Source organism: Pollachius pollachius, assembly GCF_949987615.1.
Source record: "Pollachius pollachius genome assembly, chromosome: 1".
In the NCBI taxonomy this organism is placed as follows: Eukaryota; Metazoa; Chordata; class Actinopteri; order Gadiformes; family Gadidae; genus Pollachius; species Pollachius pollachius.
This window is the reverse complement of record NC_136934.1, coordinates 33,858,862-33,873,786: the sequence shown is the minus strand read 5'-3', so window position 1 is coordinate 33,873,786 and position 14,925 is coordinate 33,858,862. Positions and strand designations below refer to the sequence as shown.

Sequence of the window (14,925 nt, the reverse complement as noted above, 5' to 3'; positions counted from 1 at the left end):
GTAAAACATCAGTGTTGTTTCAACTATTGTTTTTTTATTCAGTTACATCTTCCGGTTGAGTTGCACTAAGATGGGCCAGTGGGCTATTGGTCATGTGACCAAAGAGGGGGATATCATTCAAACTATACCACAGAACACACCTCTCTACCAGGCACTCGTCAAGGGTTTCAAGGCAGGATGGTGAGCATCCACAAATCCACACACGAGCTCAATTGCACACACACTCATTTACAGCTTCTTCAATTTCCTTGACATGACACAATCTACTTGTTCTTTTACCTAAGCAAAAATGTATTATCAATGATCATGTTTAATATTATCACTCACCAATGTGAACAATTTAGAACTATATATATGGATACAAAAAATACTAGCTTATAGATAAATATGATATAACAATTGTAAGAATCAACCTCAACAAATCCAACAGAGCTAACAATAAAAAGAATTCTCTCTCTCTCAGCTACCTCTACCCAGATGGGCGGGACGTGAACCCAGACCTAACTGGTCTTTGTGAGCCCACCCACAGGAGCAGAGTGGGAGTTACAGAGGTAAAACCACACAATACCCAACACCCAACAGTACAATAAGAGTCCTCTGTCATTGTAGGGGTGGGGCACTGGCCCCATCCGAAAGTTAACCTATACTATCACTGTAAGTGACTTGGAAACGATTAACAATAAATAACATCAAACAAGGTGCCAGTGTTCATTTAATGCTGGTGATGATCTCACTGCACTTGAGGGATTTGGATGCAAAAATATTCATGAACCAAAGTACAATATAGTTATTGGCTGCTCTGTATGTCATCATTGCAGCTCTTATGTGCCCCATTAGTTCATTCCTAGTATTAAACCTGCCTACTGTACATTATCCTCTCTCCTCCTTCTCCTCCTCTCTCCTACTCCTCCTCCTCCTCCTCCCTTACAGGAGCAGTATGAGCTGTACTGTGAGATTGGCAGCACCTTCCAGCTCTGTAAGATCTGTACAGAGCGGGACAAGAACATACGCATACAGCCCTGTGGCCATCTACTCTGCCAGCCCTGCCTCAATGCCTGGCAGGTGTGTGTGTGTGTGTGTGTGTGTGTGTGTGTGGGTGTGTGTGTGTGTGTGTGTGTGTGTGTGTGTGTGTGTGTGTGTGTGTGTGTGTGTGTGCGTGCGTGCGTGCGTGCGTGCGTGCGTGTGTGTGTGTGTGTGTTTGTGTGTGTGTGGGTTGCGGTGGCTGTATAACAGTCCCAGGACCAATGCTATGTTAGCATCTCAAGGCCTGTGATGCAGCCGTATGAATGTTTTTCTCCAGAGCAGGTCATAACTGAGTTTGGATAACAATCAGCCAGACTAATTGGCTGTTGAACGTATTAGCGGAGGCTTTTGCAGAGTTAGTAATTACTAGTGGAAATTTAGTAGTAAGTTGTAATTTTTCTACACATCTGCTAATGCAGACCCAATACCTCTGAAAATAGTTCCATGTTAAATATGGGCTAATTAAACACAATGCATTTTGATTGGCCCTTGTTTTCGAGACTCCTTCACTAACTCTAGAGTCCAGAGTCCTGATTCAACGTGATAGCCAGACTACTGTATTTCTGTGTTGGTGCTTCTGTATCTGGGACAGTTTGACATTTACCAAACAACTTCCTGGGGAAGAGACACCTCCCACTCACTCTGTGAAATACTCACCTCCAGCACATTCAGAGAGAGCAAGACAGAGAGAGAGAGAGAGAGAGAGAGAGAGAGAGAGAGAGAGAGAGAGAGAGAGAGAGAGAGAGAGAGAGAGAGAGAGAGAGAGATTAAAAGACAGATTAAGAGACAGATTTAGAGACAGATAAAAACAAGAATGTAGAAGAGTAACCTAAAACACTAAAGCTGTGGTGTGCTACAACAGACAAATTGGTGCACTTTCCAAGTTCAAGTTCTGCTTTTCTTTACAGAATATCTCTGCATAATATGCAGGGAAATACACAACAGGGACACACCTTAAAGACAACATTTCAATAATAATGATAATATATCAAATATAACAGTTACAATCATTGTATTAATAATAAGCTGTTATGACAGAAATCGGACGGCCACACCTGTCCGTACTGCCGCTGTGACATCAGAGGGACCGAGTCCATCGTCATCGACTGCTTCAGGCCAGGAGGCGGGGAGGAGGAGGGGGAGGAGGAGGACGACGCTGAGGACGACCATGAGGACGTGGAGCTGGTGATGAAGGAGGTGGCTGCCCTGAGGAAGGTAGGAGAGAGAGACAGAGAGAGAGAGAGACAGAGAGAGAGACAAAGAGAGACAGAGAGAGACAGAGAGAGAGACAGAGCTACAGAGAGGTAGATAAAGAGAGACAGAGAGACGGACAAAGAGAAAGAGAGACACAGTGAGACAGAGAGAGAGAGAGAGAGAGAGAGAGAGAGAGAGAGGAATGAGGAAGAGAGAGAGAGAGAGAGAGAGAGAGAGAGAGAGAGAGAGGAATGAGGAAGTGAGAGAGGGGGTTTGGTCCTTCATTGAAAAGAGACAGACAGGGGTATGGGGAAACTGGTAAGGGGAGAATGCTAGGGATGTTAGGGGGAGACAGGGAGAGATGGGTTAAGCACAAGGTCAGAACAAGAGGAGAGGGACATGAGATGTAGAGTGCCTCAGTCTGTGTCTCAGGGAAATCGCTATGCTGTGATCCAAACACCCCAATCTCTCTCTCTCTCTCTCTCTCTCTCTCTCTCTCTCCCCAGCTGTCCAGTAAGGAGCACCGGCCAACCGTCCCTCCGAAGCCGGTCAGGGTCCCTGGGGTCCCACCCCAACTGCCCAACCGCTGCCCATTAACACCCCCCCCAAAACCCGCCCGAAAAGCCTACTCCCTGGCGGTAGGTCTCCACGGAAACATAAAAACATGATGCATACTTGGCTTTTAGAAACTGTCATCACTATTTACTATTTTCAAAATAATAACCAAAGTTGTACACATGTAGGATACAATGTATATCAGTTACCTGTTATTGGTCCTTTTTCCAGCTACCAGATAGTCATTCTAACCTTTGGCTACAATCCCTCCCTAAGTGAGAGAGAGTGCTCTTGCACAAGACGGGGCCTCTGTGCAAGAGACTGAAACCTGAACACCAACATCAAGCTTCATTAAAAAATCCTTTCCTTTAAGAATGCTTACAGGTAAAAGGTGGAAATAGGGTTCAAACCCAAACACCCTTAACCCTAGATTTTCCCTGCCCACTTTAGAAAGCAAAAAATATGAGAGGTCACAGTGTGTGCCAAAGTGAAGATGCATAAGGTAGTGTAGTAAGAGGGTTAAGGAAATCATTGAACGTGATGCCTGTCTCCGTTCCTTCTCAAGGCTCAAACTGGTAATCACGCAACAACAAAGCACTTGTCTCCAGCCAAAAACACAAGGTAAGATGTACTTTACTTTAAGATGTAGGTATTGGAAAGCACCAACCAAATAGAACAGCCTTAAAGTATTGTTCAATCTTTGAACATGTATGTTGTTAGTTGTAGCTGTTGATTTACATGAGCTTGAAACTCATGTCTAACTTTAACGGATTCAAAACCGTTAGGAGTTCATATTAGTTGGATCCCAGACCTAAGTAGCAAGAAAAGTAGCTTAAATGTATTTTTTTTTTAAAAAAACCCTGATCTCCACGTTATCCTTAGGATGCTATTTGTAAACCTTTGCTGCTCAAAAGTAAAAAAAACGGCACAGACAGCAGTTCCCACTATTTGACATTTTGCATTCAATTTAGAATTTTGATTTCGATTATTCAAGTATTTAAAAGCAGTGGCTATAATAGTGGGTGTTTTCCTCCCCAAAAGTTACCGTATACATTCCAATGCCATGAAGCGAGGATAGACAAGCTCGTGTTTAGTGTGTTTGTCTTTGATTGTCCGCAGTCAACAGTGCTGGTCCGAGAGCAGCGAGGAGGAGACAAGCAGTGGCCTGCGACCACCTAACCAACACCTACGTTCTCTCAGGTAATAGGCAGCTGGGTTCCCCAGAGACCTACAGTGATTGCATCTTCACATATCGATAATGGGAACAAAAGACAAAGCTAGAATATAAAACTAACAGTGAGCAGTTAAACTGTACATGCAACAGGTGCATTTGGAACATTTGCCTATACTTTGTCTGATGTATCATGCATAGTACTTTATCATGGAGATTAACTTTTTCATCATGGTTGTTTTTCCTTTCCTACAGTATGGAATGCCTTAGAGAAACACAGAAACCTAAGTCGATAAAGGGTGAAAAGGGTAAGTAGCAGGATACCGTATGTGTATGCATACAATGTGAAAAGCATGCGTCTTACTTATTTGCGTACTTATTTTTTTATTTAGGCTGAACATAATAAGCATTTAGTGGGTTATCTTTAAAAACAAAATTATTATTTTTTCTAATTTAGGCTGAGCTAGCTTTTAATAGACATTGATAATACACTGTCTTTTGATTTGAGAATAACGTATTGGAACTTTGTATGCATTAAGTTGTTTGCTAATAGTACATATTTTTTCTGCAAACCACTATTTAAAACTCAATCTCTTTATTTTGCAGTTTTCCTAAAGATTGTGGACTTTCGGTTTTTTCTCTCTCTTCTAGGTGAAGCAGTATGGCAAGTTTCTGATCTGGACACGGTGGACAAGTCGGTGAGAAGACGAGGGGAGAGGAGAGAAGAGCTAAAGTAAGAGGCCTCGCCACAGAAAGAGGTGGACAGAACCATGCCCACGTGACCCTTCTTTTTTATTTATAAGGCACTGGTTACTCCATCACTGTAATTGACCAAGTGTGTTCCTTATAGTCATAAGCAACATATATAGATAATGGATTGTATTTGGTGATTACCCAATCCGTGCATTTTAATAGCCTTTTGGTAACTATAGCTTCCTCTTCCATTAGATACAGAACTCACTCAAATGTTTTGAACCTTTAATTTGTACGTTTAACCTTTAATTTTTACGTTTGTGAGCAGATCATAATGGGAACATTAGTTCAGCTAATGTGGATTATAAAACTGTTGTTATGTGCTACCTCATCACCTTATATGATAATCCATTGTGATAAAATGTAATTTAACACGTTTGTACTTTTGATAAAAAAGCGGATGTACCTCGTTTGTTAATAAATGCCGATAATGACCCAACCTTTTCTCTCCAGATAATTTATGTACTGTATTGTCTGAATCTTAAATTTTCCAACAGGTCAGTCAACTGCAAACGCAACAACAGGGATGAGCATGTAGACATTGCTTTTATTCACTATTCCACATTCTGTCGATCTTACTTGAGGAGATACTTTTTGAGGAGTTTATGAGTTGGATTCAAGTGGGATGAAAGAAGCAAGGAAGAGATTGGAGAAGAGAGGCAAGATGAAGGAGGGGGGGAGCGTTGGACTCAATCTGCTTGGTCAGTTCAGGGGTTGGCATCCAGTGTGCTTTGGATCCAGGAGAGGAACTCGTACACCTTGACGTACACGCCGGGGTAGTTGGGCTCAGCGCAGCCCTGTCCCCAGGACACCAGGCCGGTGAGCACCCCCTCACACACCAGTGGGCTTCCAGAGTCCCCCTGTGAGGTAGAGGGAGAGAGGCAACAGGCAGGGGGACGGGGTGAGCGTGGATTTGGTGTACAAGACAGACTGCAGACCGTTGATGGGCAGTGTCCAAAATCTTTCCCTATATAAGGCTCTATTTGGGGCATCACCAATTCATCCTGCCGTCCTAAATCAAGTGCTGTCTGATTGTAGAAATCTGGCTCCCTATATAGTGCACTACTACTTAAAACAGCAATATTGAGCCCCGCAGCTAATAGGCGGCACGTATCCCGGCTGGCTGGGTGGCTGAGTGGGAGGGGATTTGGAGTGTCAATAGTAGGATTCTAAAGAAGTAAACAAAGAGAGAGGTACAGGCTTTAATCTGTAGAATATATCAGTTATAGGATGGGATTTTGTTGATAACATTATTGAATCACTATCGATCAACATTGACAACAGATGTGTCAAGATAATTCATAGCTACAAGCTAGTATAAATGTTATGTAATCCAACTTTAATGCCCCTAATGCACTGTACAACAAAGTATACAAGCTACGTACACTCTTCACTAGTCTAGCATAGGGCAGGAAAGTCTCCTAGCCAAACGCTTCTGGGTTCAAACCCGTAGCCAAATTGCTCCTTGTTCCCCTGTTTTTGTTTTCACACGTTTGAGTGTCCATCCTGATGTGTGAGTGACAGATCCGCCTACCTATTGGACTTTGCCAACTGGTAGGATGATGATCCATCGAACATCTAGATGGCTGTCCCATGTGTGATGTCACTACAGGCTTGATCTTCAAATTACCTGTGGTGGCTAATCAACGTCAAAACTGCTGGTTGAAATGGGGGCCTCATAAAATGACATGTATAGTGCAGATAATTAAAAATAATCACTGAATAAATTTGGAATGGATGGAATGGATGGCTATCCCATGTGTGATGGCACTACAGGCTTGATCTTTAAATTACCTGTGGTGGCTAATCAATGTCAAAACTGCTGGTTGAAATGGGGGCCTCATAAAATGACATGTATAGTGCAGATAATTAAAAATAATCACTGAATAAATTTGGAAAAAAGCGACTTGCGTCTGTTCAATTCATTGACTGAATAGTAAATAGTAAATCTCACGTTGCAAACGTCCCTGCCCCCATCCATGAATCCGACGCACATCATCCTGGGGGTGATCATGCCCGGGTAGGAGGCCTCGCAGGCGACTGGCTCCACGATGGGCACGTCCAGACACTGCAGCCTGGTGGGCAGGTTCACTGTGGAAGGAAGCACAGCATAGGGGCATATCGTTCACTCCTCAGTCTGGACAAAACAAGCAGCGAGATTATGTTTTCCGAAAACATGTCCCAGTCTGGTTAAAGCTGGTGTGGTAAGCTCACCCTCTCCACCCATGGCCATGTTGCCCCAGCCAGACACGGAGCAGAGCATGCCCCCGTGAGGGAGGCCCGTGGGCAGGGAGATGGGGGCCACTGAATGGGTCACCTCGACGGGATGGTACAGCTTGATCATCATCATGTCGAAGTCCAGCGTCTGGTAGTCATACCTGCCAACAGAGAGAACAGTGATGGGAAGTTATTGGCGGCAGGGTTTATGTAGTGGCTAGTATGGTCCGGCTCCCAGTGTTAAGATACAAGGTCGGACCTCAATCCCCCAATGTCTGCAGCTTAACCTGGCACCAAAGACCGAGAGTCTTCACCCCCTTTATGCTCCGATATAGCCTATATATTAGTTCGCTGTCAGTCACTTTTTTTAAAAACTAAATGTTAGGGCTGGAAAGTGTTTCAATCTTTTCAATACCAAGACAATGGTTTCAGTTCCAAAACCCAATCAATACTTTTGGAGCAAAATAAATACAGTGTAAACACGTTTTTGTTTGCAGGCAGCTGTGGTTCCATTTCATTTAGTTCATTACCTATCTCTCGATAAATATATTACATATTTTTATATTTATTTATTTTTATCTTTTGTATTTTATTATTCATTTTATTTTATTGTTAGTTTTTTCTTCATGTGTGACTGAGTTGACTCACTGCTCATGCCAGAAGATAGTATTCGTCTTCACGAGCTGCTCAGTGCCCTCAAACACACGCAGGTCATGCTCTCCAAGCATCACCTGCATGTAGTAGGGACTGGTGAGAGAGAGCAAGAGAGAGAGAGCAAGAGAGAGAGAGAGAGAGAGAGAGAGAGAGAGAGAGAGAGAGAGAGAGAGAGAGTAAACAGTAAATGCCGGTTCAAAAACATCGACTAGAATTCTTGCCTTGACCAAATCAGCAGTCATACTCACTTGTACCAGCAGTGGGCGACAGAGAGCACCCACTGGTCGTTGATTAGCACGCCGCCGCAGAAGTGGTATCCGTAGTTCAGGGAGGCCATGAAGGGACGGGAGTTAGGCTCACATTCGTGTCCTCCGACGATCCTCCCTTCTTCACGGGGCACTGCCGCTGTAGGGCACATCGGAAAGTCAGGACCATACAGACAATTCAAACATATCAAAAAAAAAAAAAACATCTGTGTTTGTGTGTGGATCTGTATCTGTAGACGTTTGTGTGTTGCCTCCCTCTATGTGCGTGTGTCTGTATACCTGGGAGTTTACCTCTATTTATCAGTGTGTGTGTGTGTGTGTGTGTGTGTGTGTGCGTGTGTGTGTTTGTGTGTGTATGTGTGTGTGTGTGTGCGTGTGTGTGTGTGTGTGTGAGCATGTTTGTTTGCATGGGTATATCATACCGGTATGTGTGTGTGTGTGTCTGTGTCTGTGTGTGTGTCTGTCTGTCAATGTGGGAGTTTACCAGCAGCACCCAGCAGCATTAGCAGAGCCAGGCCGATCATGGTGTTGCCCGTGCACGGTGAGGCGTCAGGAGTCACCAGGCCTGTCCTTGGCCTGTATTTATATCCTGCCAGCCTGGGACACCATCTACCTCTCCACCATCCACCATCTCAGGATACCCCCTCCACCCACATACACACAGCACTTTCCCCACAGCCCCTACCACCCACAACACTATTCCCATTATCTGCCCTCTTATCATGCCCCAATGCTCGCATCTGTTGGCTAATACCCCTTCACACACACACAGACAAACATTTGTGCTTTTTTTCTTTTCTTGCATGCAGACTCAAGGCCCTCCTTTGAATGATTAAATCATGGTTGGCAGGACAGAGCGTGAAAAGTTTATCTTGTTTGTTTGTGTGCAGGAAAGTTTTTTCAAAATAAAATCTGAAATAATATATATAATAGTATAATTAACGCCTGATTCTTTGTGGCTGGCGTTGGTATTCATGTATTCATGTCAACGTATTTTCTCATGGCGGTTGCATTTCAAGGTTTGAATATTTAAAAGACTTTCCCTCACTCGTGTAGGACGTCCTTGCGTCCATCTGCCAAGGGATGTGAGAAAACATTCAGCTGCAGACTTGGCACAGGGAATTAAAAAACATGTTTTGGAGACGCCACATACTTGCATTACACTAGCAACTCAATGATCAATGATTTCATGTTATTTTATTCTGAGAATGGGTCCTCTATTCTTTGTGCAAAGTTTAAAGAGATTTTTATTTATAAAGTGTTATTTCCACTGTGTGTATGGTTGTGTGTGTCTCACTTTGTTCAATAGACTATATAACATTGTTTAAAACATTTTTCATCAACAAAACACATGTAGAACTACTTTACTGCTTAAAAGAAATTCCAGTTATAGAGCAGGTCGGGCGGAGATGTGTTTGTGTGTGTGTGTGTGTGTGTGTGTGTGTGTGTGTGTGTGTGTGTGTGTGTGTGTGTGTGTGTGTTTGTGAGTGTGTGTGTGTGAGTGTTTGTGTGTGCAGGAGAAACAAGCAGATGCTCAACGGGTGGGGTGGGGGATGGAGGGGAGCTCACGTGATGCCAGCCTCACCCGTGCACCATGGAGGGTTCCTGGTGACAGAGGGGCAGCAGGTATAAAAGCAGAGGGTGCCGTAGTGCTCATGCCCAGACTGGCTGCAGGAAGGCTCCGACAGCATGATCCCCCTGATTGTTCTCACACTCCTGGGTGCCGCAGGTAACACACAAAACAGGTCTAAACGGCCCCCCCCCCACACACACACACACACACACGTTCTTTTAAGACCTGTTCTCATCTCTCCCCTGTCAGCTGCAGCCCCCATGGAAGACAAGATTGTGGGAGGCTACCAGTGTGAAGCCCACTCCCAGGCCCACCAGGTGTCTCTGAACCTGGGCTACCACTACTGTGGAGGCTCCCTCATCAACGACCTCTGGATCATCTCCGCTGCCCACTGCTGGCAGAAGTCAGTATTACAAATACCGTTTACTATTTGGTCATAGAGTGCACTTCAGTCCTTTTATTCATTCTGGACCTAGGAAAATGTTTCTGGGAGTCAAACACCCTAAATACAAGACCCTTAAACGTATACGTGTCCCTTAATATACTTGCATTGCAAAAGAAAAAAGCATTTGACAGAAAAAAAAAGCTTGGTCCATTCTCCCTTAATACAACTTCTCTCATTACTTCTCTTCTCAAAGTATTGTCTTTTAATGATTTCCCTTTAAATGTATTTTAAATGAGACTGCTATCCGTGAAAGGCCTTTGTGTTTGAAGGGTGATATTTAAATAAACTCTTGCCTGGTCTTCGACCCTTCACCCCTCTCTCAGCCCATACTCCCAGATCGCCATCTTGGGCGAGAACCACATCTGGCAGTACGAGGGGACGGAGCAGTACATGTCGGTGGATGCCATCTATTGGCACCAGAGCTACGACTACAAGACGCTGGACTACGACATCATGCTGATGAGGCTGACCCAACCTGCCATGCTCAACCAGTACGTCAAGCCTGTGGCCCTGCCCACCGCCTGCGCCGTGGCTGGGGACCAGTGTGTCGTGTCTGGATGGGGGAACATCTACTCCGACAGTGGCAAGTGGAAACAAAGGACATATGGATGATACATAATTATCATATCATCACTGGAATCCAAGGCTGAGGTCAATTTACATTGGCGTGGTAAAAAAATATTCAAGTGATGCACACGTTTCTATGGAATCGAATCTAATGTGCATCAGTGGTATTTCATAGGTGACATCAAAGATAGTAGCCATTGACTGACCTAACTCCATAACCCCTTCTCCTTTTCTAGTGTTCAACCCGTTTTACCTGCAGTGTCTGGACCTCCCCATCCTGTCTGCGGAAGACTGCAGCAACTCCTACCCTGGCATGATCACTGAGCGCATGGTGTGTGCTGGATTCCTGGAGGGAGGAAAGGATTCCTGTCAGGTATTTCTTCAAAAGATCAACCAGTGAACACCCAGTAGACGATACCAACGCATTCAATGGATGGAACGTACCAAAAAGTATATCAATAACATTCTCTCTTCATCCTCCTCTGTCCTCCACTTTCTGATCCACTCCTCTGCTCCCGGGCCTCCTCTACTCCTTTTATCCTCCACTCTCTCATCTGCTCCTCCACTCACCTCCTGCCTCTCCTCCCTGCTCCTCCTCTGCTCCTCTACGGTCCGCTCCCTGCTCCTCCCTGCTCCTCCTCCTCTCCTCTATGGTCCGCTCCCTGCTCCTCCTCTGCTCCTCTATGGTCCGCTCCCTGCTCCTCCCTGCTCCTCCTCTGCTCCTCAACTCACCTCCTGCCTCTCCTCCCTGCTCCTCCTCCTCTCCTCTATGGTCCTCTTCCTGCTCCCATCCCCTCTACTCAGGGGGACTCTGGGGGCCCTCTGGTGTGCAACGGGGAGTTGCAGGGCATCGTGTCCTGGGGCCAAGGCTGTGCCCAGCCCAACTTCCCCGGGGTCTACACCAAGGTCTGCACCCTGATGCCCTGGATCAATGAGATCCTCACCAACTACAGCTAGCCTGGGAGAGAGTCGAGAGAGAGAGAAAGATACAACCTGTGGTATCGAAACTGCTTAACCAAATACAGCAGCGTTACTGACAAAAAGAGGGAAAAAGAGATGGGAAAGAAGTAAAGAGAGAATGATGGAGCATGGATTCTGGATCAATCAATACAATAAAAACAATAAAGAACTCTGTGATTCATTTCGTCCCCTCCTAAATATCTCAGAAGATCATTAGAATGGTTGGTGTATAAACCTCTGAGATGATATCGGTGGCTGCTTTCAACAACAATAGCGTCAACAACATCATCATCATTAGTTTAACGAAAGAAAATTAGAGCAGGATTACCTGGTCGACATACATACTAATACTGAAAAGAGCATCGACCTCCTAACAAGAAAATAAAGAGCATAGCTTTCCTTCAACAAAAAATCAACCTTTGCTCTATTCAAGGTCAGACTGCAATATCCATTTCAGTCAGTTCAGTTCTTCAGTCACTTTATCTTTGAAGAACTTTCTACAGACAAGAGAAAGTGCTTTTGCGTAATTCATTTGATCATCAATTGTAATATAAACTGACCTTTGAAGACCTTCAACATAGAAATGTATCGCGTAAAATGCCTATTGGAAGATGGAAAGCAATATGTCTTATCGTTGGCATCATGTTCTTCATGGCCATCTACCATGGCTTCTCTAAAAAACTGTTGATATTCGTCTGTAAAGCATGAAAGGATAGTCATTTTGAGCCAGAGGTAAATTCAAGAGATGATACGAAGAATGAGCAAAGTCATCAGTAATGATAAAGTTAAATAAATAGATTAATCACGGAAACTGAGCGTTAATACCAACCAAACATTTAGGTCGAAGATCCAGGTCATATGGACATCTAGTTATACGTGACCGATTTTTCACCAACTCCAATTTCGCCTTATGTTAAATATGAACTAGATTATATGTAAATTATATATTATACCAATATTATAAAATCAAGGCCAAACAAACATTTATAAAAACTGATCGCAGGAAGCTCTCTGGACGACGTAAGGTCAGGATGAGACCTGTTTTTGACCAACTTCAATTTGGCATTTTTTTCAATTAGAATTATTAGATATTGTGAACAGTACATATTATACATATATTATAAAATAAACGTCCATAAACAATATTAAAAACTGATCAAAGGACAGCTGTCTGGGCGACATCACGTCAAGAAGTGACCCATATTCGACCACTTCCTATTTCACAGTTTGTTGAATAAGGATAACTAGGTATTGGGAACATTAGGTACACATTATACATATATTATAAAATAAACGTCCAACAAACATTAAAAAAAATGGTTGCAGGAAAATTCAGTTTTGCAGTTAAATCAACGCACCAAACATTTAGTCAGGTCCTATTCGACCCACAATTGCAGAACACAATTGCAAAACATAATTAGCAACATTTGGACCAATGCTGTTGAAATCACATTCCACTGCCACATTCAACCGATTATTTTTGATGTTGATAGTCTCTCACCTCCTAACACAGAAACTCTAACTAATAATAGTATTGTCGAAATATGGAACTTTCTCTGTGTATCACATGTACTGGGCGCTCTGGTTTTTCAGCCACAACTACAGGAGCAGCGCAATCGTTACTTTACTTTGACTGCAGACCAGGTGAGTCCATTTATAACATGTGTAGTTTATATTTATAGACATGTTACATGTGTATGTCATTATTATTTTTATTATTATTTTTATTTGATTTAAGTTCTTTTTTTTAACAACAAGCAAATAAACAAAACAGACAAGAAATAAGAAAAAAGAAAAGAAAAAAAGGACAAGTGTATATGTTGTTCATTGTTTGATAAAATGCAGAAAATAATCAGTAATTTGATTGCATGTTCACACACACACACACACACACACACACACACACACACACACACACACACACACACACACACACATACACACACCACATAACATTCAAAGACACACACAAACACAAACATTGTTTCTATGTCCGGTGATCTCCACCGTAGTTCCCCACCCCCTTTCCTAGCAATGCTCCAAGCTTTATTTCCTATAGTGCCTCATAAATGTATTTCCTACATATATTTCCTCATTCAGTCACTATCAAACAATACTTATTGCGTTTATTACATTTCTTTGGAGTTTGCATATGCGTTTCCGTTTCGCTGTCAGCGTCGTGCAACTTTTTGAATACAAAATTAAGAAGCAATGTTGCTTATGCACTCATTGGCCTTCCCACTCGAATGAAACATGTCTTTGTTAATCAAGGACAATCGTTCTTGTGCCTTAACGTTATGCATTGCTGTATTTCCTTCCAGGTGCAGTGAGAGATGGTTCACATGGAGCAAAAAGTTTGGCGGCGCGTCATGTGAAGCTCAAGCCAGAGCGGTTGGTGTTTGAATGTTTTAAATTGAATGTCATTGGTGTTCCTGTCTTGCTTTTAATGATTCTTGGACTTCAATCAGGCCTATGTTTTTTTTTTATCATTCCGGTTTACTGGTTGGATTAACACTGCCATACAATCCGATGTATTTGTGTCTTATTAGTACTTAAATATTAAATAGTAAATATTATGAGAGTTTAGGTGGGATTATAGATCCACGTTTACGCAACGCAAGGGGGTTATGGATCCAGTACATCCTTGCTGACCCTCCTTGCGTCCACAGGAAGGGCCTGAAGTGCACCTCCCCAAGATTTTTATCTTGCGTCCAGGCAACGCTGTAATGGGTCGTGAAGTTGGACCCAAGAACAGCACAGACCGAGAACAGCGTTGGAACAGTTCAACAGTTTTATTGTCCAAAACGGGAATCCAAGCTCACTGGAGACAGACAAGGGGCGAGCAGGCAGAGGGGTCAGGGACAGAAGGCTGTTCGGGTTACCAGATCAAGAACGACGAGGATGGGTCAGCAACAAGCAGGGTCGAAGCCAAGGAAGCAATCCGGTAAATAGTACTAGAGAGCTTTGCATGCTGCTAAGGCAATCTGGTAGAGACTGAGTGGAAAGAGTAGGTTTAAATAAGGTGAGGGAACACAGGTGAAGGTGGTTGCACTGATGAGGTGGGAGTGGCAGGTAGGTGATCAGGAAAACTACTGGCAGGGCTGGAAGTGGGATGGAAAGCCAGGAGTGGATCATGACAGTACAGAACTGGCAGTAGGACGGAAACCCCCCCGCCAAGGGACTGCCCTAGACGTCCCAGCCCAACCTGGGAGGGTGGAGGGGGCCTGGAGGAGGGCTAAAACTCCTCAGAGGCAGCAGAGTCCATGTCCTCTGCAGCAGAAGAGGAAGAGGCAGCCACATCGATGCCACCCCTAACCAGAGGATCAGAAGGTCCATCAGAAGATGGGCCCGCAGAAGGCGAAAGTGAGGAAGTGGCAGGCTGGTCAGGTCACGGGTGGAGAGCCAGACCCTCTGGCCAACCTGGTAGGCAGGAGCAGGCGTGCAGTGCTTGTTGGCGGCGGCAGCGTAGCGGTCAACCAACTTGAGGAGAGCAGTACGTGACCGGTCCCAGGTACGCCGGCAACGGTGAACGAAGGCTTGTGCCGAT

At 44.1% G+C, this 14,925-nt stretch overlaps 2 protein-coding genes and 1 pseudogene across 5 annotated transcripts in view; 2 read left to right on the top strand and 1 right to left on the bottom strand.

The window, feature by feature from the left end:
• cblc (Cbl proto-oncogene C, E3 ubiquitin protein ligase) overlaps positions 1-5,450 on the top strand; it is an 11,184-nt gene extending 5,734 nt beyond the window's left edge. Inside the window, exons 5-14 of one of the 3 annotated variants that reach the window (XM_079744484.1) lie at positions 43-180; positions 464-551; positions 931-1,062; positions 2,062-2,238; positions 2,724-2,855; positions 3,338-3,393; positions 3,892-3,972; positions 4,199-4,251; positions 4,595-4,676; positions 5,194-5,450. In XM_079744484.1, the coding sequence (XP_079600610.1) occupies positions 43-180; positions 464-551; positions 931-1,062; positions 2,062-2,238; positions 2,724-2,855; positions 3,338-3,393; positions 3,892-3,972; positions 4,199-4,251; positions 4,595-4,676; positions 5,194-5,305 (1,051 nt within the window). In that variant the 3' untranslated portion in view covers positions 5,306-5,450. Of the gene's footprint in view, positions 1-42; positions 181-463; positions 552-930; positions 1,063-2,061; positions 2,239-2,723; positions 2,856-3,337; positions 3,394-3,891; positions 3,973-4,198; positions 4,252-4,575; positions 5,136-5,193 lie in introns of those variants that run through there. The other 2 variants (XM_079744485.1, XM_079744486.1) reach the window with 2 other exon arrangements.
• Positions 5,404-9,241, bottom strand: LOC307081437 (trypsin-like; the record flags this gene model as incomplete). The annotated part of the gene is made up of 5 exons (XM_079744604.1): positions 7,816-9,241; positions 7,562-7,660; positions 6,911-7,074; positions 6,651-6,787; positions 5,404-5,556 (listed from the first exon to the last, which is right to left on the bottom strand). The coding sequence occupies exons 1-5, from the start codon at positions 8,037-8,039 to the stop codon at positions 5,404-5,406; spliced, it is 777 nt and encodes a 258-aa protein (XP_079600730.1). The 5' UTR covers positions 8,040-9,241.
• A 173-nt stretch (positions 9,242-9,414) lies between these two features.
• Positions 9,415-11,375, top strand: LOC307081427 (trypsin-2-like; annotated as a pseudogene). The gene is made up of 5 exons: positions 9,415-9,562; positions 9,656-9,809; positions 10,175-10,434; positions 10,655-10,791; positions 11,223-11,375. The product of its transcript is annotated as a trypsin-2-like (transcript).
• Positions 11,376-14,925: the final 3,550 nt, after the last annotated feature.